Here is a 24,108-nt window from a genome sequence, read left to right as displayed (position 1 = left end):
ATTTTTATGTGACTTCAAATGCTCGGTAGACTTTGCATTATACAGTAAATAAATGTTGGCAAAGTGATAGTGTGCAAGTAGTATTGTCAAACAAAAGTGCCGGTCAGAGTTTAATTGTTGTTCATGCAGGCAGAGACAGGTGTTTCATGGCTCAAAAACCAAAACTTCCGATTATCACTCAGAAACGGATAACAAAAATTTTCAAAAATATATCAAAACCCAACTTATGCCAGACTTATTAGCAATGTATTTATCCCTTGTAATTACTCACAGCGTATTTACCCATTCGGAATACTTCTAGCCATGTAGGTCCTGGACATGTTTGACTGTAGTAATATTCAACCATTTTTTTCCATAATGCGGAAAGAATAAAACACTCGGAAACTGCCATCGAAGGGCTTAGCAAAATTGCTTCAGGCTTAACATGTAACTGCAGTATTGAACATTGCATTTGAATTTCCAAAGTAGATTTCGCCTTCTGCAAAATTAGTTGTGACTAAACACACAGTGTGTAACAGAATGGCAGCACTCCACTCATAAGAATACTGGCGTGTACACCATACTGCTTCTCCCTCTCTGTTCCTCTGGTGTAAACACGACGGTGCTGCCACAGTGGCGAGGAAGAAATTAGTCCTCCTCCCTCCCCTTGTCTAACAGGGGCGGCCGGCAGGTAGTCGAGGCGCCATGCCACAGTTCCCGAAGCCGCTCCCTCCGAGGTTTGGTTTCAAATCCCCTCTTGGGCATTGGGCATGAATGTTGAGTTTGTCCTAAAAAAAAGGGGGGGGGGGGGGAGCGGCACATTTACCACACCTCAGAAAGTGCCGCCACGTGCGGCCGCACGTTTCGCACGTGCCTTGCACCGGCCCAGCACACACTTAGTGAACGTGAACGCACTTACTCTACCGCAGAACTTGAAACACACTCTTTTGTGTGGACCTTTAAGAAATTCAATTATTATTTGTATGGTAAGCACACTAAAATTTATACTGACCACGAAGCTCTCACATTTCTAACTTGTAAGCTTGTAAATCCCAGATTATCATACTGGGCTTTATCTTTGCAAAACTATTCCTTTGAAATTGTATATATTAAGGGTAAAGACAATATCATTGCCGATGCTTTGTCTCGCGTGCCTCAAGACTTGAATGAGTGTAACACTGATCTGGAGAATGTAAACGATTACTGAATACTTCTTATGCAGGATAAACTATATCACCAGTATCATATCAACTTATATAGAAATATGTCATCATTGCAGAAATCTGATCCGCACTGGAATAAGGTACAAGTACTCAGTGTGTTTGTATTCCTAAGGATTCTGAATGCAACCTAATTTGGCACACACATTTTGTTTGGGTTCATTATGGTACCAAGAAGTGCCTAGCAAACCTTAGTACCTACTGTTACATTAGCAATACGAGACGTAATATACACTGTGTACTGAAAAAACGTGCGATTTGTCAAAAATCTAAACTGCTGAACTTGTCTACAAAGACTGATTTGCATTCTATTCTACCCAGTAAACTACAAGAAATTGTAAGGTCTGACATAAATGGTCCACATCCCACAAGCAATGGTGATGTGAAATATATTCTAGCATTTTACGATTTGTTCTCCAAGCATGTTAAACTGTATACTATAAGATGATGCCATTGCCATCATTCATCATTTATCATGTGACTACATTCCTCACATGGGAAAATCAAAAGCTATTTTATCCAACAATGCTGCATACTGTACTGGGTACAAGTGGCTTAAATTTATGAGAGACAATAGTATTAAGAGTATTTTTATCTCAAGGTATAGTCCACAGTGTAATCCCACTGAATGTGTGTTCCGTGAGATTAACAGATTTATGAGAACCTACATTTCTACCAAACATACCAATTTGGTAACATATTTGTCCTTATTTGAAGAGGTACACAACAACCTCAAAGTTTATGGAACTCCGTACCCTCCTAATGACCATATATTCGATTGCAAAGAAGACGATTAGACAATGCCGTTACCAAAACTTTCTTTCCAGCAAACAACATAGGATGAAAAAGTAAGGGAAGTCTGTGATGCCGCTGTGGAATCCAGAATTAGGAACAAAACTTATGTGCACACTGTCAAGAGGAAGCAGGAAGTTGATATGTTAGTGCTTCTGCATACTCCCCATAAGGCGTCTGCTCTTCAGTGGCCGAATGCGAAGTGGCATCTGCTGTATGTCGGTCCTTATATCATAGTCAGCATTCCGCATGCTGGTGCATTTCTGCTGCAGCATCCTAAAACAAACAGACTTATTGGATTATATGCTAACCGTCATCTTAAGAGTATACCATGCTCAACAGTAAACACATCCATGGATGATGCTTAAGTTATTCATAACTCTTACATACATGTACCTCACAGTATTTCCACTGAGAAGCTATATAGTATAAGAATTTTATTTCAGCTGTTCTTGTCAGCAGCAGAAGGAGAAATAAGAGATTCATCTTTGCCAAATACTTGCAGCAGCCATTTAAAATTTTAAAGCAAATTTTATATTAACTTTTATACAGGTGCGAAGAAGATATATTTTCAGCCTATGGGGTTGATTATCTGAACCATCAGTCTTCGAGTACTAACGACTGATTGACGTGAATACTTAATCATTCTACACCCTTACACGTTCACCTTGAAACTGATTGGATACACATCTCACCATTGAACACACACACCTATGAGTAGCTAAGGCATTGCTTACACTGCACACTTATACTCTTGTCGCAAGTATTTTTTATTTTTGATGTTAGTTCACTGCTTTTGTTATTTGCCCATTTGTAATTGTGCGCTTGGTCTTATTGCTGATGTGGGATGTCATGTCTAATCCTCCTTTATTTCAGGTGACATCATTTCCAAAGGCAAAACATGGATCTAAACTTGTAATGATTGTAAATACTGTAACTATTGTAAACTTATGTAAAACTATATGAAAAATATTTCTTTGTGACCAGTCATAGTTGTGTGAAGATAAGAGAAACATGTTTCTATGTTCATGTAAAGTCAATATGTAATATGTCTATATGTATTTGTACCTATGTAAAAACCTATATGTAAAATGTTTCTATGTATTTATCTGTATTTAGGTAAAGCTAAAAGATATATGTTCATTTGTGTATGTTATCTGTACTTGTAACATGTGCCCATATATGAAAAGTTATGAGACTTGCATAATGTGAAACTATCTGTGGATGTTTACTATATATTGCTGAACTTGTAACTACAAGGAAATTGGTGTGCAAAACCGCATAATTGAGAAAGACTATTCATGATATATTACTATGTGTACAGGCATGATGAACTATTTATGTTTGAAATTTGTTTACAAACTGTTCATGTAAAGTTGTGTTACAAATTGTTTGCATAAAGACTTGTCAAAGGACATTTGTTCTACGTCACAACTATTTGTGTATGAATATTTGCATATTGCCTGACAAACTGAGTAGGTAACAAAAAAAAGATTGTTATAGTGAAGTGTGTCGACACTTTTGAGTACATCACAAATTTACATTTACTGCCCTGCAGCCCTGTATATCTGCATAGCAAGAACTGGTTCACTACTGCACCTACAGTCGCTTTGTTCCAAAATGATGATGACCATTTGATGGGTGGAGGAATTTTGGACTGGTCCTCAGGGAGCAAAATGTTCTCGGAAATGACAGACACTCATACCTGGCAACTGTCAACATGTAAGTATTGTTGTGTGTTAGTAGGTTTAATGTGGACCTCCGATGAGGACGACATCAACATCAAGGAAAGTGGCATGGGATTCAGAATAGGACCACGTGAAATTTAATTAGGAGAAGGTATTCAGCAATTCCAGGAATTTTAGAAGGTCACCTCACCATGAGCCCACAAGGTAAACATGTCATCAAAGTATGTAAACCAAACCAGGGGATGAAGACTTACGGATCCCAGGAAAGCCCCTTCCAAGTGACCCATGAAAAGGTTGGCATAGGAAGGAGCCATCCTGGTTCCTATGGCCATACCCCTGATCTGTTTGTATGTCTGCCCCCTCAAAGGTGTAGTAGTAGTAGTTGGTAAGTATAAAGTTGATTAAGGTGAGTAGGAAGGATGTCATAGGTTTGGAATCAGGTGGCTGCTGACTGAGGAAATGTTCAGCAGCAGACAGACCATGAAGTGGGGGATGTTGGTATAGAGGGAGGTGGAATCAATGGTGACAAGCAAGGTATGTGGTGGGAGTGGGATGGGCATGGATTTCAGACCATCTGGGAAATGGTTGGTATCTTTTGTATAGGAGGGGAGTTTTTGTGCTATGGGTTTCAGGTGTTGATCAACTAAGGCAGATATATGTTTATTGGCTGCTTTGAAGCCAGCAACTATAGGATGGCCAAGATGATGGGGTTTGTCAATTTTAGGAAAAAGATAAAAGGTGGGGGAGTGTGGTTTGGGTGGCATGAGTAATTCTATGGATTGAGGTGTTAATCCTTGTGAGGAGCCTGATGTTTTAAGGAGTGACTGCAGGTCAGTTTGAATCACGGGGACGGGGTCTTGATGGCAGGCGCTGTATGTAGAGGTGTCAGACAGCTGGCATAGACTTTCATTAACATACTCCTTTCGGTCAAATACTACAGTGGTAGATCCTTTGTCTGCTGGGAGGATAATGATGGAGTCATCAGCTTTTAGGGGATGTAGAGCCTGGAGTTCTGCAGAGGCCCGTGTTAGGGTCATGTTGTGAGGCAATGCTGGAAGTGAGGAATTCTTGGGAGGCTTGTAAGGGATGATGTTGAGTTAGTGGTGGTGGATCAATTTGGGATCATGGTCAGAACTGTTCAAGGCAGGTTTCAATGTCAGGTTCGCTGTTGGGGGTTGGGTTGCAAAGTGATATTACCAATGGACATTATGTGTGTAGGACAGGAGGTACTTCACCAAAGTAGCATGATAAAATGCAGGTTTAGGGCTGAGAGTAAGGCCCTTAAATAATGCAGACAATTCAGGAGGGGAGAGTGCTTTAGATGAGAGGTTAAGAACACTGTACTGTTGTGACTGGTTCTCGAGATTATTGGTTATTCTTGGTCTGGGAGGCAGAGGTGAGGCTGTGGGATGTTAACAAGGTTGGCCAAGCTCGGTTTGTAGGAGACGAGTGGTGGTTGAAGATGTGGCTGTTTAGGACAGGGAGGGAAATACCATTGTTCACATAGTTTAGGAGAAGGTGGGCTAGCTTTTTGAGGTGAAGTCTAGCACGTTGCAGTTTGAAGTTGGCTTCGGGGATACCATTCAAGGAAACATGAGGGATAGATAACTGCAAGATTTTGCAGAAGGGGAGAAATCTGGTAGAGTGGAAATTTGCTGATGCGGCATATAAGTGATAGATTAGCCAGGTATGAGCAAGAGATTGCTGTATTTGAAACTGTAGAAGAGCCTGGTGTAGGGTGGGATTGCATGTGGAAACAGCGACTTTCAACGTTGGGCCTTTTGGATTAGCTCCAAGGGACAAGCAAGTTTCAAGAAAGAGAATGTGGGACCTCAGTTTTGATAGTGTAGAGGCATGTTTTCGAAAGGAATGGATGTAATATGAGATGGGATTCATTATGGCAAGACAGGACAATTTGGAGAGTTAAAACTGTGAGAGTGGAAAAAAAGTATAAGTAAGCAGAGGGTGGAAAAGATAGAAAAACCGTTGAAAAGCAACGAAAAAAGTTGGAAACATTTGTGCGGAAATCATTAATAAGAGGTAATGAGTATATTGACACGAAATATTTAAAGAAAAAAAAAAATCTCAGGAAAGTTGTGAAAACAGAGAAATTTTTAGAAACTGGGTAAATGGTGAAAGATGATCGGCAAAAGGCCACGCAGTGTAATGAACCATAAATTGTTGTCTGCAAATTTGTAAATAACAATGGAATTGTTATATGCAAATAAAAATGATTATGAACCCATCTTCAAGCACGGAAAACAGTTTGAGAAAAGATGTAGGGGCAAAGTGATGATTAATCTTGGTGGTACAGATAAATAAAGGAATTATTAGCACCTAAGTAGAAAACCGACGACAATTTGAACATGACAGATGACAACAAAGGCTAACAAGAGGGTTAAATAAGAAGGAATAATGGCCACATGGGCTTATATAACAACGAAAAAATTATTGATAAAATTAATTGATTGAATATAATAGAGGGAAACATTCCACGTGGGAAAAATATATCTAAAAACAAAGATATTGGAAAATCCGCGGATGGTGTGGTTGCACGAGTGTATACCTGTCCTTTTTTCCCCCTAAGGTAAGTCTTTCTGCTCCCGGGATTGGAATGACTCCTTACCGTCTTCCTTAAAACCCACATCCTTTCATCTTTCCCTCTCCTTCCCTCTTTCCTGACAAAGCAACCGTGGGTTGCGAAAGCTCGAATTTTGGGTGTATGTTTGTGTTTGTTTGTGTGTCTATCGACCTGCCAGCACTCTTGATTGGTAAGTCATATCATCTTTGTTTTTAGATAAATTAATTGATTGGATAGATAAAAAAATCTACACACCAAGCGGAGGCAGAACATCCACATAAAAGACTGCTGTGATTGGCAAGCTTTCGGAGCCAGTGACTCCTTCTTCAAGCAGAAGCATAGAAGGGGAAGGAAGAAGGGGGGAGGAAAAGGACTGAAGAGGTCTAGGAAAAGAGGTAGATTTTGGGAAAGTCACCCAGAACCGCGGGTCAGGGGAGACTTACCAAACGGGATGAGGAGGAAAGAATGATTGTTGGGAACTGCATTAGATGAGATTTGAATAGCTGAGAGCTTAGAGGTGGAAGACAAGGTAATATTCAAGACAGAGATCACTACTAAAACATCATGCATGGGTTAATAAGAGTGAGAAGCTAAGTGCATTGTATGTAACACAGGAGGGAGTGGCCATTGCAAAATAGATGGGAAAGACAACGAAAGATATAGGAAACTAAAACAGAGTAAAGCAAGAGTAGTTACAGTGAAGAAAAGCTGAAATGGAACAAATTAATGTAAAACAAGGCCAGTTGGGTGGTGAGAATGGAGGACACGTTGTAGTGCTAGTTCTCACCTGCGGAGTTCTGAGAAACTGGTGTCTGGGAGAAGAATCCAGATGGTGCATGTGGTGAAATAAGCGCCTATGTCTCGAATGTTGTAGAGCATGCTCTACAACAGGATATTGCGAATAGCCAGTATATACCCTCTGCCTATGACCATTCATCCTAATTGATAATTTGGTGGTAGTAATGCTGATTTAGAAGGCTGAACAGTGATTACATAATAGCTGGTACATGACGTGTCATTTCACTGATGGCTCTCCCTTTGATAGTATATGTTATGCCAGTTACAGGGCTGCTATATATGGTGGTAGTAGGGTACATAGGGCAAGTCTTGCAGCAGGAATGGTCACAGGTGTGGGAACCATAGCATAGGGAGATGAGTGGAGAAGGAGCATAGGGTCTGACAAAAATATTGAGTAGACTGTGAGGGCGACGGAAAACTTCTAGATGTGGTGGGCAAAATTTCAGACAGAATGGATCTCATATCAGTACACAATTTTAGAAAGTCATGGCCATTTACATGTTATCTCACTGAATTTTACAAGCATTAGATAATAAAATTAGTGCCCGTTGGTTCTTCTGCGACTTATCTTAGGTATTTGACTGTGCGAATCACAGTATTCTTCTAGATAAACTGACGTTTTATAGGATTGGTGGCACAGCCAACCTATAGATAATGTCATATCTAATGAAAAGAATGTGGCATACATAGTAATTCAAGCAATTTAATCTGGTGATATAATTCTGGCTGTGGAGAAATCACATATGGAATTCCCCAAGGCTGTCTTAGTTCCACTATTGTTCCTCATACACATAAGCGATCTTCCATCTAATATACAAGCAGAATTAGTTCTTTTTGCAGATGACATTAGTATTGTAGTCAGTCCAAGCATACATACAGGAACAGAAGAAATTGTAAACATTGTTCTGAAAAGTATTCTTAAAAGTATCATTAACTTGTTTGATTGGTTTACCGTGCAGTGTCCTGCTTGTTACTATTGATGTCACCTCCCTTTAGACTAACATCTCTAATGCCTGTGGCCTCACTGCTATTGAACACTACCTTTCCCAATGCCTGATGGATTGCAAACCTACAATCTTCTTCCTGGTCACCATGGCCAACTACATCCTCACTCACAATTACTTCTCCTTTGAAAGTGTCACCTACGAACAAATCGTGTGTATGGCAATAGGCACCCGCATGACACCATCTTACTTATAGGCTATCATATGATCTGAATCCCTCCTAACCACCCAGGACCCTAAACTCCTCACCTGGTTCAGATTCACTGATGACACCTTTGTGATAGAGGAAAAGGACACACCATTCACATTCCTCCAGAGCCTCAACATATCTCCCATTCACTTCACCAGATCCTCATCAATCCAACAAGCAACCTTCCTCAGCATTGACCTCCACCTCAAAGATGGCTGCATCAGTATCTCCACTTTGACAACTGCCCTGGAAGTACCAAGAAGTCCCTTTAAGACAGCCCGTCCCCCCTGGCCATTGCATTTGTAGTGACAAGCAGCCACCCTAGAAAATTATCAATGGTCCTCTCACAGACCATAATTGCCCTCCCAGTCTTGTACAGAAACAGATCTCCCATGCCTTACCTCTCCAGTCACCCACCACCTTCCAAAAACCCATCACGCAGCTACAGAAGAGCTTTCCCCTAATGACTCAGTAGCCCCCATGACTGGAGCAACTAAATCACATTCTCTGCCAGAGTTTCAACTACCTCTCACAATGACCTAAATATTCTTCCCACCCTTCCCAAAGTTGTAATCCGACACCCACTGAATGTACTCAGTATCCTTGTCCATTCATACAAAACCCCTGCTCCCAACCCCTACACTCATGACTCATATCCCTATAATGACATAGATGCACAACATGTCCCATTCATTCTACCACCACCACCACCACCACCACCACCACCACCTACTCCTGTCCAGTCAGAAGCATGAAATATTCCATCAACAGCATGACTACCTTGAAACCAGTCATGTGGTCTACAAGTTAAGCCGCCACCACTCTGCTGCACTCTATATGGGCATGACAAACAACAAGTTGTCTGTCCGCAAGAGTGGTTGCTAACAGTTGTACCACACAGTTGCTGAGAATGCCTCCCAACACAACATTCTTCATTTCAATGAGTGCTTCACAGCCTGTGCCATCTGGATCCTTCCTATCAACACCAGCTTTTCTGAACTGTGCAGTTGTGAACTCCCTCTGCAATACAGTATAACCCGACTTTTACGTTCCAGGAATTAACTTTTTCCTGCCATTTACAGCATTTTTTATCGCTTCTGTCAAATTTCCTATGCCCAAAATGTTAATTTGCACCTGATTTTTTATTCAACATATTTATAACTTTCCCGCGATTTACGCATTATGAAAAAATGGTTGTGGAGAAAAAATGATGTTGGTCATCAAGTAGTGTTTACAAATATTATGTGGTTAAGTTTCTTGACACTAGGGCACTCCACTCAGCGGATTTGAACCAGTAAACATCTAAAAGTTGGGACAATTCATGCCGAATCTCCCGCCGCTGCCGAGCTCTACTTGAGTAACTAGGTTTGTTCGAATGAAGATTTCATGACCAATCACAACCACTTCCAAACTTTCTCTACTGCACAGACACAGTTTCGTGATTGTTGTTATCATTGTGACACCTTTGTCGAACCCTATTTAGCGTGTGTTGGCATATGGCCACTTGGAGCGCTAGCTAGTTGACACTGTCATTAATTTTTGTTGCTCAAATGTTTTTAGTTTAAGCACAGTGCTAATTATGTACTTTATTCATGCTGAGCAAAACACGTCTCGAGAATTTATTCTCGTTGCCAAGTGCAGTACTTACGTACGTATTTTTTTGTGATGTTACACAAACAATGTGAGTGGCGCGCATGTGTGTGTGTATTTTTCTACATTACTGATGAGGCACAGTACTGTTAACCTCAAAAAGGCAACTACAGTGCAAGAGGTGCAGAATAACACATATTCAAACACCATACAAAGTACTTATTTACATATTTGCACTAGACAATGACAAAAAATTCTCGAAACGCTTCGTGCTAAGCATGAAAAAATATGTAACTAGTGCAGTATTTCATTATTTAAATAACGAATGACAGCTGCAGGTTTTCAAAAGCATATGACATTGTGTCAAGCGTCCCTACTTCCCAGACAGTTTTCAGTTCCAGTTACATCTGTGGTTTTTATTAGATAATAAACCTTCATTAGATAATAAGTCCCTGACAAGTCTTCTGATGCCTTTTATGTACATATATCATACATAAAATGCAATTGGGTATCCTATATGCAGCTTTTACAGCTTAAAAGTTATTTTCCACATTTTACATTTTCTCGTATTTTACACCTTTTTTTGGAAGTCCCTTGAAAAGTGTTAAATGGGGTTTTACTGTATATCCTATGTTCCTGCGTCTCTCCTAGCCTCAGCCTTTGTTAGTCACTGTTCTTTACCTGTATCTTCTTCCCTGGCCCCACTCCAGTATTACACAGCCTTCTATTCCAACAAGTCATCTTTAAGAAAAAAGTCTTCATTGCTCAAAAAATGTGTTGTAAGAATAATACGTAGTGCCACCCACAATTATCTTGTTAACATCTGTTCAAGAAGTTGGGCATACTGACTATTGCTTCACTGTAAAATTTTTAAAAAAACTGAAAAAGCTTATCCTGGAGAACTCCTGTTCTGTAGAAGAATTTGTATTACAGTGATATGTGAAAGGTGGTGAGTAAGAATTTCTAACTCACATCAGTCCATTAAAAAATATAATAAAATAAAAAATATACCAACATAAATTTTCAGCACATAATCATATCCGCAAATTAATTTCTGATGGAATATAAAATTACTCATTTCACATCATTATGATTTATCATGAAAAAGTCATGTTTCTTCATCTTTTCATGATATTCCAAATGCACCCATGTAGTGTCACATCTCAGCTTGAGCCAAAGCAAAAAGACTGAAGCAGAGTGAGGGGTTGCACAAGAATGGAGAGATGGAGATTTCCATGCTGTAAATCGTAATTGTGTTATTGCAAAAATGTTCTCATTTATTGTATTAATTGAAGAGTTGGAACAAAATGTCTCCAAGTGCTACAATAAGGAATTTTGAGGTTTTCTACAAGCCCAATAATGTTTAAAAGACCTCAAAGTCATGAATAAGTATGCAGTTCCAAAACCAATCAACAGATGGTATGTAATTTAACCATCACTGCTGTTAACATATGACAGGCTCTATGTTCCACGCGCTTACTCTTTGGAGTTAGATAAAATGGAGGAAGCAGCAGATATTTGTAACAGTGTGAGTGGAAAGAAATGACAATATTAGTAACGGACAACATAATGTGGCAGCAATCAGGAAAAAGAAGAAAAATGGAGGGAATGAATACATAAGTTCAAGTAATAAATGTATCTCTATGAAAGCTTGTCCAACACAGGAGGTAAGCCTCATTAATGATCACCAACCTATACCATAACTGGCCAATGTTTATTCTTGAGTTACCAAACATATTGTTTCAGAAGGTATAAAGAACATGATACAGCAACCAAGACAAATAAATCCATGCATTGTCAGTAACATGAATAACTCACTTCTTAGATTTCAAGAAAGCAGATGGTTATAATACAAACACAGGAAATCTAAACATGTCCAAAGTACAGTGGCTGGCGGGTGTGGCCGAGCGGTTCTAGGCGCTTCAGTCTGGAACCGCGCGACCGCTACGGTCGCAGGTTTGAATCCTTGCTCGGGCATGGATGTTTGTGATGTCCTTAGATTAGTTAGGTTTAAGTAGTTCTAAGTTCTAGGGGACTGATGACCTCAGATGTTAAGTCCCATAGTGCTCAGAGCCATTTGAACCAAAGTACAGTGGCTACGGCCGGACATAAGCATCATATAATTAAGACCAGGTGAAGCTTAAATGGAATTTTGGCTTATTTTGAGAGATGATGTAAATGTACAGGACACAAAGAAAATTAACTACCTGTCTTGGAGGCTACAAGCAACATCTGTGAATGAAGGAAAGATTACTTTATTGAAGTCATGCAGTAGCTAACAAATAATGACCACATTCACTTTTACAAAAGTATAATGAATTTTCCCTACCTTTTTGCTGAGTATTAAGCTATGGCACTTAAGAGCTTTTCATTTCATTTCTACTTTCAATAAGTTTTTCACACTATTACGGTACAATGTTTGTAATTTCCTTTGGAAATTGGATCCATATTATGCTTAAATTTCAAATAAAACACATTAATATAGCAACTGTGACCATTAATTACCTAGTGTGGTTAAAACTAATTTTCCTAAAATTCATGATTATGGCATTTACAGTCTTTTTATTTAAAGTCTTCAATTCTGTTATCAAGCATGAGATTTAGTTGCAATGACATATTTATAGACTTAAATCCATGCAGAATCGTGATGTGAGGTGATGAATAAAGATTATAAAGAATTAATAGTCATTTTCTTTGAGCAATACAGACTATTTTCATAAACATACTCTTGAAGGCTGCTTTCGAGAAAAAAAAAAAAAAAAAAAACATACTATACTAATACGAACATTGTGACTGGCAATAAGTTTTTCTAAGATATTCAAATAATACTGCAAACAATTGCTACATAATTTGACAAGAATGAGAATCCACATCACCAAAAGATTTATTTTCTCTTAGGCCTGCAGTATAGTTGATGTCTTTTAGCAACATTGTAATAGGAGTATTGAACCAGAATGCTGCTATTTAAAAAAGTATATAGCAGCAATTTTTTGGAAATTTGTGGTAAGGTCTTATGAGTCCAAACTGCTAAGGTCATCAGCCCCTTAGTTTACACACTACTTAATCTAACTTAAACTGACTTACGCTAAGGACAACACGCACACTCATGCCTGAGGGAGGATTCGAACCTCCAACGATGGGAGCCACATGGACCATGACATGACAGCTCAGACCGCGCGGCTATATAGCAGCATTGTGATTCACTACTATTATTACACTATCGGATTGTCGAATCTAGAATGAACATCAGTTTTTGTACACAGAGCTCACCCTTTTATTTTACTAGTTCTATAGTAGTATGATGTGCCTTGTACCCAGCAACTTTCATCTGCTCCATTTCCTTAATGTTCTAATAAGCAGAACACATCTCTTAAATACTTCTAGTCCCTTCATTTTCCTCAATCCGTATGAGAAGTGAGAAGTTCCTTTTATTTGTAGGGCTTTCTGCATTTAGATGCAAGATACTACATTAATGTTCTTTTAAATCTACAGTATTGTCCAGGTTGGATTATTTTGCTCTACAAGTAGCTTTTTCAGGTCTGATAATATTTTACAACTGTCACTCAGGACAAATTACTCTTAAAAAATAATTAGAGCACTGTAAATCATTAGGATATAATGTAGACTGCTATGGTCAAGTAGGGTGTTGTTGGCAACTAGCCTTGCAAGTAGGCTTATACCAGAAGAATTCAGATACATATCATGCCATAGAGAGTGAGGAATGTATTAATCACACCTACATGAGAATGCGGTTCTCCACGTAGCAACTCTTCAACCCCTGGACTAATACATTCTACAGAACACTTCATCCAAGGCTTGCTACACCACTGAAAGGTGAATGTGATTTTCTCATTACTGTGATAAACATCTTGTGCAATATTCTCGATATCATACACAATTGTATAACTGAGGTTGTGATTCAAATGATGATTACTTGAACTTAACTTCCAGTTCCACTGCACATACCATTCTGCCCATATCTGTATAATCTGAAGTAAAATGTAAATGGTATATGACGCGCAAATGACCAGGAGATAGTAAAGTAAAACTACTACACTTGTAGTATTTTTTTCAAAGGTAGATGAAAACAAAATGTAAGGCAGCAGTGATGAGATGAGATGAGTTGAGCTGAGTTGAGTTGAGGAGGGAGGGGGGGGGGGGGGGGGGGAGAGGGGGGAGGGCGAGGAGGGAGGGAGGGAGGGAGGGAAAGAGCAGTGGCAATGGGAAATGTATTAATAAATCACTCACCAGTTAGTTAAAACAATAAATTATATTTTATTTGTAAATGGAAATGTTTTTCTGTGCACTCATGTCTGTTGCCTTGCTACAATATTGAGAACTTAACATAAAATGGGAGTAACATAATTTTATAACAACATGGAACACTGGTCTTCAATTAAATGATTCATGATTAAAGGAAAACCAAAACTTTTCTCTTTACTTGCATTCCTGCAGTACACTGTATTTATAAAAGCAAATTTTTCCATTTTCTTAGTCATTCAGAAATGACCAAATTGAACACAGGAAAAAGAACACTGAAAAATCATGGAAATTTGTAGACTAATACTGAAATTAATTTAATTACTATATAAAATAGGAAAAAAGAAATAAAGAAGAAAATCAGAAAACCTGCACTTGCAATCACAACACAGAAAGCAATGAACAAACTATTTGTTATTCAGAACTTCAGTGATAAATACAGTACCACAAATATGAAGTTACATGATGATATAATGGACTTTAAATTTTAGAAATTATTTTTATAAAACAACTTAGAGAGAGGGAGAGAGAGGGAGAGGGAGAGGGAGAGGGAGAGAGAGAGAGAGAGAGAGAGAGAGAGAGAGAGAGAGAGAGAGAGAATTCGCTGTCCTAAAAAATAAACAATGTATACTATTCCATTTCATTTCAGTAATGTAACAGGAGTGGTAAACAATAATAGTGTAGAAAATTAAAGGACTCCATACTTTTTGAAATAACCCACAGATACAGCCAATACTGAGGTCAATGTAGCAATATACATAAAGTTCCATCTCAATAAATCACACTTCTCTACTATATAGGAACAATTCTTGCACTTGCTTTTGCCTACAAAGCAAATTTAAAGAAAATGTAGGGAAACTGACTCAAAATTAAACCAATGCATCTGTTTCACAACCTTCCTTCATATGGACGCATGAGAATTTATTGAGGACATTAATGAATGCTGACCATTAAAAATAATTCTGCGGAATTTAAACTATGCATGCAGACAAATGTTATTTTCTCCTTTGTTCATTCTATGTCAATGTTCACTTGTTTATAATAGAACTAAAATAAGGATACATCGAAAGAAAATTATCGCCATCATAATTTCTACAGTTTGTAAGATTTTGAAATAATGAGAAAACTGAAAAATTAAATTGTGGGCATGATGAGCTACTACAGTATTTAAAATATGAAAAAGCGAAAAAACACATGGACCAAAAGTGAGACTCCTTTTTTTATTTCTGTGGAGATTTACCCCGAAAGATGGGAAGCCAAAGCATGTAAACATAAAAACTGGAACTCTGCATGATTTGAAATTATGATTAATCTCTTTCCATTTTGTTAATGATAAATGGATGCTCTGTCATGAGTCAGATTACATGTGACATACAATCATTTCTATTGTGCAAACTCATTACATGACTGCTAATTAATGTAAGGCAACTTTGGAAAGTTATCCGGAAGTGTGATACACTGAGCAAATAACTGTAAATATTTAACATGTTCATATTTTAAATGCTGACATCCACATGAAGTCACTCTCCCTACATTCACATTATGGTTCTGAATAAATCTTTAACTGTATTTTGATAATAATTATGTGGCTGCATATCCAGGTACCTGAATAAGTAACATGTACCCACTTCTTTAACATATATTGCAATTCATAGCACAAAACAAAGCTCCACATTGGCAACAGATTTCACAAATTTACAAACACTAACAAAATGACACTAACTCAACTGTAGGAAACTCCAAGTTTACAGAACTACATCTCACTCAAGATTTTTCTTTTGTTTTTTACCAAAAATAATATTTATGATCGCTTTAACAACTTCATTAGAGCTGCTCTCTGTACAGAAATATGCAATCCCAGCAATAGTAATCCATTAAAAACATTCAAAGCAATAAAATATCTGATTACATTTTTCAATGGAATCTGATCACTCCTGCATAAAATTCAGTCTGTTGTAAAGATACCACAACACAGTAAATTTCTTCCCTTATTATTTACAATTTTCTTTACAAGAAGCTTCTGTATTACAAAGCAATCAGGCAAGTTTATCAGATTAAAAATAACACACCACACATCAGAAATGTATACAAACGATGATTACAGTCATTTGGGAGACGTTCCCACCATTCAAAATGAATATTGGATTATTTTTATTTGTTGCAACATAACTTTTATCCTCTGACACACTTTTCTGTTTAAATGTGATTGCTACTTCAAACTAGTGTACGCCAAACAACATATACAACAATATCTACAAATATTAAAGCAAATTGTATATACGTAACAGGAAATGAATATCACATGATTCTTTATACATTAATAATGGCTTTTAACAGATTACATTTTATTTCTAATCCAATGATATCTAAAATTACATCCACCTCAAACACTATTTTCAAAGATTTAATTTTTATTCACAGCAAAACATTAAGGTATAGCTTCATGAAATTAACTTATAGATAGAAACATTAACACTCAAATTGAAAATAATAATTTACACTCTCAATCAGAAGTACAAAATAAAACAAGAATTCCTACTGCATGTAATTACAAAAGCAATCATGGTTCAATTGTTTGCAGTACGTGCAAAGCACCTTCTGATATTAACGAATTAAACTCTCCCTCCATACTCTTGTCTTTGCAGACAGGAAGACTTGTTAAAATGCCACAGGAACTTTCCAAAACTGGTACTCTTCTTACACACATGACACATCATTAACGTCCTCAGGTTTCCACCACTCAGCAAGGCCCCTTAAAACAAGCTCTTGGTTGACAAGCACCACCTGTTAGGAAAGGAAGAGTATTATAAACTTCTGCTTCAGAAAATAAGGAAATGTGAAGAAATTCTAGATATAAAGTGACACCAGCAACACTTACTCAGTAATTGAAGGCACTATTGTAAAGGAGATTATTTGTACTGAGTCTGCATGCAGACAGCCTTATTAAAGTAATAGCTACATCCACAATATGGAAGCTAAAGAGGCTAAAAAACCAATAAGCCAATTTCTTGGCTTTTGGTATATGTAAATCTGTGCATATGTTTAAAACATACAATGTATATTGCAATCCATGATTAGTTTGTTCAACTGTAATATTGGCAACTGTGCAGTCAAAACCATCATTTGTTGTTTTACGCAGCAGTCGCAGTGTATTTTGAACTGTATCTCGAACAAAGATGTACACAGTGAATGACATATTTTGTAAAAACTGAAGACACCTGACAATGTATCTGGGAAATGAATTCATGTGGGATATTGTGAAAAGTCATTCTCATTTTACAAGAAAATTGATCTGTACAGAACTGAGAACTGTTTTCGAAATTTGTCATAAGGAATGTGTTGCAAGATACAGAATTGCATACAACTTCTGTATGACAGAATAAGTGAACGTACTTGCAGAGGAAGTTACAGAACAAACATTACTGGTCAATATCTGCAACACACTGTGAAAACATCATTGGTTGTGCGTGATCTACAAGTGATAAGTGGGTCGAACCTCATGTTGGTTTTGAACAACAGATGAAAAAAGTTGCGTGTACAGTACACAAAAATGAAATTTGTGGTTTTTTGTGGAACCTGATAAAAGTACAATAATATGTAAATAAAAATCTATGGAGGTTAGTTTGTTTATGCAAAGTCTAACTGTGAAATCACACAACTGATTTTCATGATAAAGGTCGTAGATATGTTGTTGGAAGCAAACAAAAATTTGGAACAGGCATGTGAGGAAGGACGGAAAACAATATAACTTACTATACTTTCTGAGTCTGTTGTCATATGATGAAAGGTGTCATCAAATGCAACTACTTTCGAAGAAAGAGCAAATATCAGTATTTGGGACAGAGAAGTCAAATGTTTAAGGAAATAGTGAGACAATGCTCAGATCACATTAAAAAACAGTAAATAGTAGTTTCTAGAAAACAATTCAAAATTTTTTTAGCAATGATAAATGCTTTAAATGTGATCATTTGGTACATATTAAACACAACTACTATGCTTCGCCAGAAGCTAAATGAAGTAAGCAAAAGCTGCAACATTTCTCATACTGTAATTGTTATGAGTATGTTAAAGACATATAGTGACTCTGATATCTGTACACTGCAGCAATAGGTCATTTGACTTATCACAATCATTGGTTTCCAATTAAATAATTTTCTTTGCCATTCAAAACTCGTATTGTCAATACAAACATAATAAATTATAAGGAATGTTTGTAATGAAAATGATATTTAAACGTGTGATGTGAGAATTTCTTTTTCCGTCACATGTGCTTTTAATTACAAAAATGCAGGCCAGGTCCACAGGTTCTACCTGTAAATTTCTGAAAAGTACTGTGATCAATGGATCAAGGGATATATCATGGACTGTTCTTTAGGGTGCTAATTAAAATTAAGATACCTGAGCTTGAGGTAAATTTAGCTTCAGACTCAAATTCCTAGTTTTGATGCAAAAATTTGGGAAACAGACACGTTTTACAACAACAACAACAACAAAAAGAGAATTCTTTTGAACTCATGCTGAGAGGAAGCAACAAGGAAGTTTTACTTCGGAAAGCCAACTACATAAGGGTGTCATTATGCAAATGGATGCAAGTATGCACACAGAACATCTTCCACTATGTGGAACAAGTATTTTGTGTGCTTTACATAGCTATATTTTGAGGTTTAGACTCGTGTATTTCTTGTACAGAAATTTAATTACCACAGACAGAATTTTTAGTATGTTAAAACACCTTAGGAATGAAAGTGACATGTTCCCACATAGGCTGTTATGTTCATCAAGATTTTCTTAGTAAGACAATTAGTTTCAGCTTTTGTTGTTATCAGAGTGTCCACTTAGAGCAACATACCATCAACATGGAAAAGGCAGTGAGCAACACAATGTGTTGCCGTTCATAGTGGTTTACAAACTATAAGAGAAACACTACTGTTCATGTTGTTTAGAAACAATCAGTGCACTTTCGCTAATAACTAACTATGCAAAGATATATTAGATCGCTCTCCATAAACCAGGAACTGCAAGGAAAAGACAAAGTGAGGAAGTTCAAGGTGGGAAATGCAAATGTTGTTAGCACCCCATGAAGTTTATTATAGCCCAGGAAGTTCGAGACCCTTGGTTATACAAACATTCATATCATTAAGCTGTTAGTTGTCTGTTATATTTGCGAGTCAACACTAGAACTGATCTATCAGTTACTGTTACGTACACATTTCAATTCCTGGAGCAATCTACATTGAGAAAATCAGTCTGTAGTGTAGTATCAATCTGCAATGGAGGAGCATTTTCATGGACTAGTAGATGCCACGGATGCAAAATCTGTATCAAACACATGCTGCCACAAATGTTTGACTGGTAATAGTTACATTGGCAATATTTTACTATTGGTTTATTGCAGATAACATTTTGGTATTGTGTGCATCTCATCTACTTAATGATTCCTACAAACGAAACAAACCAGAAGGCAAAATATTTGATCAGGTGAACATCCGCAATTAATGGAACAAAAATTTGCTTCAGTTGTAAGTACAGTAATATGTATGACAGCTGTTGAGGCCGACACCCCAATTGCTGTACCAACACTTAGAGGCACATAATGGTGGAGCTTTAAGCTTCTGAAACCTGCCATGCAATAATAATAATAATAATAATAATAATAATAATAATAATAATAATAATAAATTATTTACAAAGGAAGTGGAGCTTCATGCACTTAATACAAACCACAAGAGACCTGAAGATGCATTCGTATCAACAGTTCTTAATTATGTAGTGTGGTGTGTTAATTAATCATGTGTACATTTTCTCTGAAGAGAACAGTATGTCTTCATATTATAAGGTGGTGTGTGTTAACGGTTTGGTACAACAATTTCAATATGTTTTAATAGCACCATACTGTCTTTCTGTCAAAAACCCATTTTCTCAGCATGGAGAAATTTGTGTCACATACTATGATCTATAGTCCTTCAGCAGTGTAATAACTTTAAGATTCTAAGTCAATGCAATCAAAAGATAATGACCACTAATGTCACATATCTTGACACTTGGTAACTCACTCACCAAACCTATAAGGTACTTTGCACTGACCTAGAATACCGAAATTGGCAAGAATGTTTAAAGTAAAGGAAAGAAAAATGTTTATTTGTAATTATATTACACAGAAATATTTCTTTTGTCATTTGTTATCAGACTTCAAAATTAAAACATTCTTGAAAGTCTTGGAATTTCCAGGACCAATATCTTGCCAATATCAATGTTGACAACAGGCAAAGTTGCCGAGGTTCTCAATTCCCAGGATGGATGAACGGTCCATATACATAATTAAGTTTGTATGGAACATTCAGTGTGCGAGTCGTACCCGCACCTGGGCAATTTTTTTAGGATTAAATGAACCTTCTCAGTCTTTGAATCTGGACTAGGAAGGAAACAACCAAACTTAACTGACGACCATTAGAATGTATTTTATTTCCCGTTTGTCTTTAGAATTGAAATTACTTGACATTCAGCTAACTGTCTTGTGCTTCCATTCCCTTTCTTTTAATCTATATACTGAGTGTTCCTCCTCCGAGCCGCAACATGTATTTCCTCTGTAGCTGCAATTTCAATTTTTGCAATGTGTATCTGGAGTCAGCCTACACAAATACTGCACAACCTGTCTTTCAAGGATTCAAATTGCTTAAGGATAATAGTGGCCATAAAAAACTTCTAAATTTCTGAACAGCTAAATTTTCTATAAGCTAAAGTCTCATAGTTCTTTTAGTTCATCCAAAACGGTAAAATCAAGCATAATCAATTTTCAAAACAACTGATAAAATAAGAGTTTGTTTATATACCTGTTTATAGTCATCACCCAAAATTGGCATTTCACAGTTTTAATGCAGACAAGAAAAATCTGTCTCGGATGTGCTCTCCAGAATTATACATCATCTGAATACGTAATTGTGCACATCGACAACCATACAACTCAAGAACATTAGTATGGGAAGAACTTTCAAGTAATTTCTATTATACAAATTAGTTAACAGTTTGCTTGAACTGTGATGAATCAACAAGGACTGTGGAATGATACTGTCATCGGAATCAGTGACTGCTGGACACGATGACTTTCATTGTGATCTGATTTAACTGAACTACCGTAGTGTAATCTTTAATGAATTACTACAGGACAGTAATAAGAGCAGTGAAAGTTTTGTATAAATACGAACATTGTTTTGTGCCTCAATCGAACATTTACCACTGTGAAGGTTAGGTAGCAGAGGGGTTATCTTGATGTATGCACTAATTATTCCTTTTATATATGGTTAACTGGTCATCAACTTATGGTTGCTAATGACAAGTAAAAGAGTTAATCAGTGAAACTGAAATTGTTGATTTGTGTACATTATTGAGTGGAAAGCTTCTGGTATCCGCTAAGATTTTTGCAGCTTAATTTCATCTATGAACTAAAGATCATTACCGGGAGGCCTATGAAACAAACAGTATCAGGTCAGTATTGCTAGTATGTACTTGGCCATGGAACATAAAGGGCACAATACAGACTACTGTATGTATTTTAAATGATAAAGTACTGTTCAGTGTAAGCATTATTTGCATCCTGCAAGTAGCAGGAATGATGTCACAGTATTTGTATTGTGGCCCTACATCTACATGTCTACTCTTCAGTTCACACTTAAGTGCCTGGGAGGGGGTTCAGCAAACTACTTTCGAACTCTATAATGTTCCTATCTCAAAAAGTGAGAAGGAAAAACCAACACACAAAACTTTCCACATTAACTCTGGGTACATTGAAATTGCCTACTGTCTGTAATTATGAATGAGGTACCTATTTGAAATAAGACTCAAATTTTCTTGGAATTGTTCAGCAACTGTATCATTTGAGTCTGGGGGTTAGTAAAAGAAATCAATTATTAATTTATTCCAGTTGTTAAGCATAACCTTACCCACACTAACCCACATGAACTATCCGCTGTATTTACCTGCGTATAAGACGACCCTAAATACAAGACGATATTTTTAAGTGGCTCCTTGAGAAAAATTTATTTTCAACATTTTCTGACTGCTCAGAATCACAAACTTTTTTATTGACATCAAGTATCTGCCAAAAAGTTAACATTATACCTATTCTAAACTTACATCATTTATTGATTGTCTACATTTTCATAATACTAGGAGAAATAAAATAAACAAGATAGTTCACACCACCACCACAGCAGCACCAGCTATGAAATTTATATCTTCACTCCCAAAAATATTTGGCCATTTCTTCCAAATATACTGCTATTTCTGAGGTTGTCATTATGCTAAGGCCTGAGAAAACAGCTGTTTTATTTCCCCCCCCCCCCAAGAAACATATCGGATTTGTCTTCTAACCTGATGTAAGAATGTTACAAGTCTCTCGCTTCCAAACATATTAACCTGCCCGCAGCTCTCTCACTGGCTGTGTATAACCAGCTGACGCACACCCTTTCATTCCTTCATACGTCACAGCGAGCATTGACTATATTGTAGCAAGGAACATGTAAGTACATCACTGGCCCCTATATAGACTTGTACCAACTCCTGCAGAAACGAATACTTCTGTTGAGTATTTGTCCAATTTTAAAGTCCATTAGATTCCGACTGCAAATGGATTCAGGCAAACTGCAGTTGAAACAAGGTAGATGTTCGTAAAAGGCCACAGTACACAGTAGAGATTATCATGCTTGGCAACATGACAATCTGCTGCCCACTCCCTACTACCCTCCACTGAACAATCATCGTAGCTCTCAGCAAAGCTGGTGTCACTATGCCCCTTCCAACCCTTCTGTAAAGCTGAGCTTAAGTTTATCTTCTAGCGTGTTGCTCATATGTAACAACACTAACTAATGCATAAATAAAAGTTCACAATTACGATGAAGTCCTATTCTCAAACTTTTGGCCATTCTGCGACCTAGTGACATCTGTTGGTACTATTTCTACAGGTCTTCCAGCTATAATTTATTCTCGCAATAGTAATTACAATCAGTTTAATATGATTTATTTCCTTCAACAGACATTTCATTCTGGATTAATTTTCATTCTTGTTAAATTGATGTCACCATGTTTTAAAGCTGGTTAACAGTAAGTTACTTTTTTACTGGATATTCTAATACGTGAACAGTGACTTAATTTCACATTTGCAATCCATTTACTAAATCATTACAGTCTCTCATAACGAGATAAAATATTGGCCTCAACTAATGATTTTGAAGGATAATATTTCCGTTTTTGGATGTTACCTTTATTTAAAAAGCAGCATTAATGTTCGTATATGGTCGCCATACATGTATGAGAATATTTACTGCAAACCTGTTCAAACATAACAAAAGTTTGTAAGATTATAGCATTTAATGCTATTTCCTCCTGAGTGAGACAAAATTGTCGAATTGTAAGCAGAGCAATAGACTTTTGCAGTGGCTAGTATCTCTTCCACTAATGCCGCACAAGTCAATGTCATGTGACTGTTCGAGCAATATTGATACTGTATCAAACGCTTCAACATATCGGTAAATCTCAAGCCTGTTGGAACACAAGTATCATTTGCTGAGCCCCATCCTTCCAAATTCTTCAAAATAAATCTGCATGTGACCTCAATGGCCAATGATCTATTTCTAATTATAAGATAACCCCTGAAAATTTAAGAGTACCCCTATGTACCCTACTAAACAATGTAAAAATGCTGACCTCAAATAACAGTATAATCTGTGAATATAAGACAACCCTGTAATTTTCAAATGACAAATTTGGGAAAAAAACTTGTCTTATAATCAGATAAATATGGTACTTCAGTTTCGCAACAAGATACACTACAACTAAAAGCACGAAACACAATACCACCACCTGTATTTAATCTATATTTTCTGAACACTGTTAGGTCCCTTGCGAAGATTTTGTCTAAACTTATCTCTGTCTTCAGCCAGTTTTCAATATTTACAATTTCAGCTTCAGTGCTTTTTATCAGCACTTTGAGTTCTGGTTCTTTCCAAACACA

At 37.1% G+C, this 24,108-nt stretch overlaps 1 protein-coding gene across 12 annotated transcripts in view; it reads right to left on the bottom strand.

Moving 5' to 3' along the window:
* Positions 1–14,093: 14,093 nt before the first annotated feature.
* The window catches only part of LOC126356052 (uncharacterized), a 268,209-nt gene continuing 258,194 nt past the window's right edge, over positions 14,094–24,108 (bottom strand). For all 12 annotated transcript variants that reach the window (XM_050006736.1, XM_050006746.1, XM_050006738.1 and 9 more), the window contains one exon: positions 14,094–16,886. In XM_050006736.1, the coding sequence (XP_049862693.1) occupies positions 16,800–16,886 (87 nt within the window). In that variant the 3' untranslated portion in view covers positions 14,094–16,799. The remainder of the gene's footprint in view (positions 16,887–24,108) is intronic.

Source organism: Schistocerca gregaria, chromosome 3 (genome assembly GCF_023897955.1).
Source record: "Schistocerca gregaria isolate iqSchGreg1 chromosome 3, iqSchGreg1.2, whole genome shotgun sequence".
Lineage (NCBI taxonomy): Eukaryota > Metazoa > Arthropoda > Insecta > Orthoptera > Acrididae > Schistocerca > Schistocerca gregaria.
The sequence above is the reverse complement of the archived record's forward strand: the minus strand, read 5'-3'. Positions and strand labels throughout refer to the sequence as shown.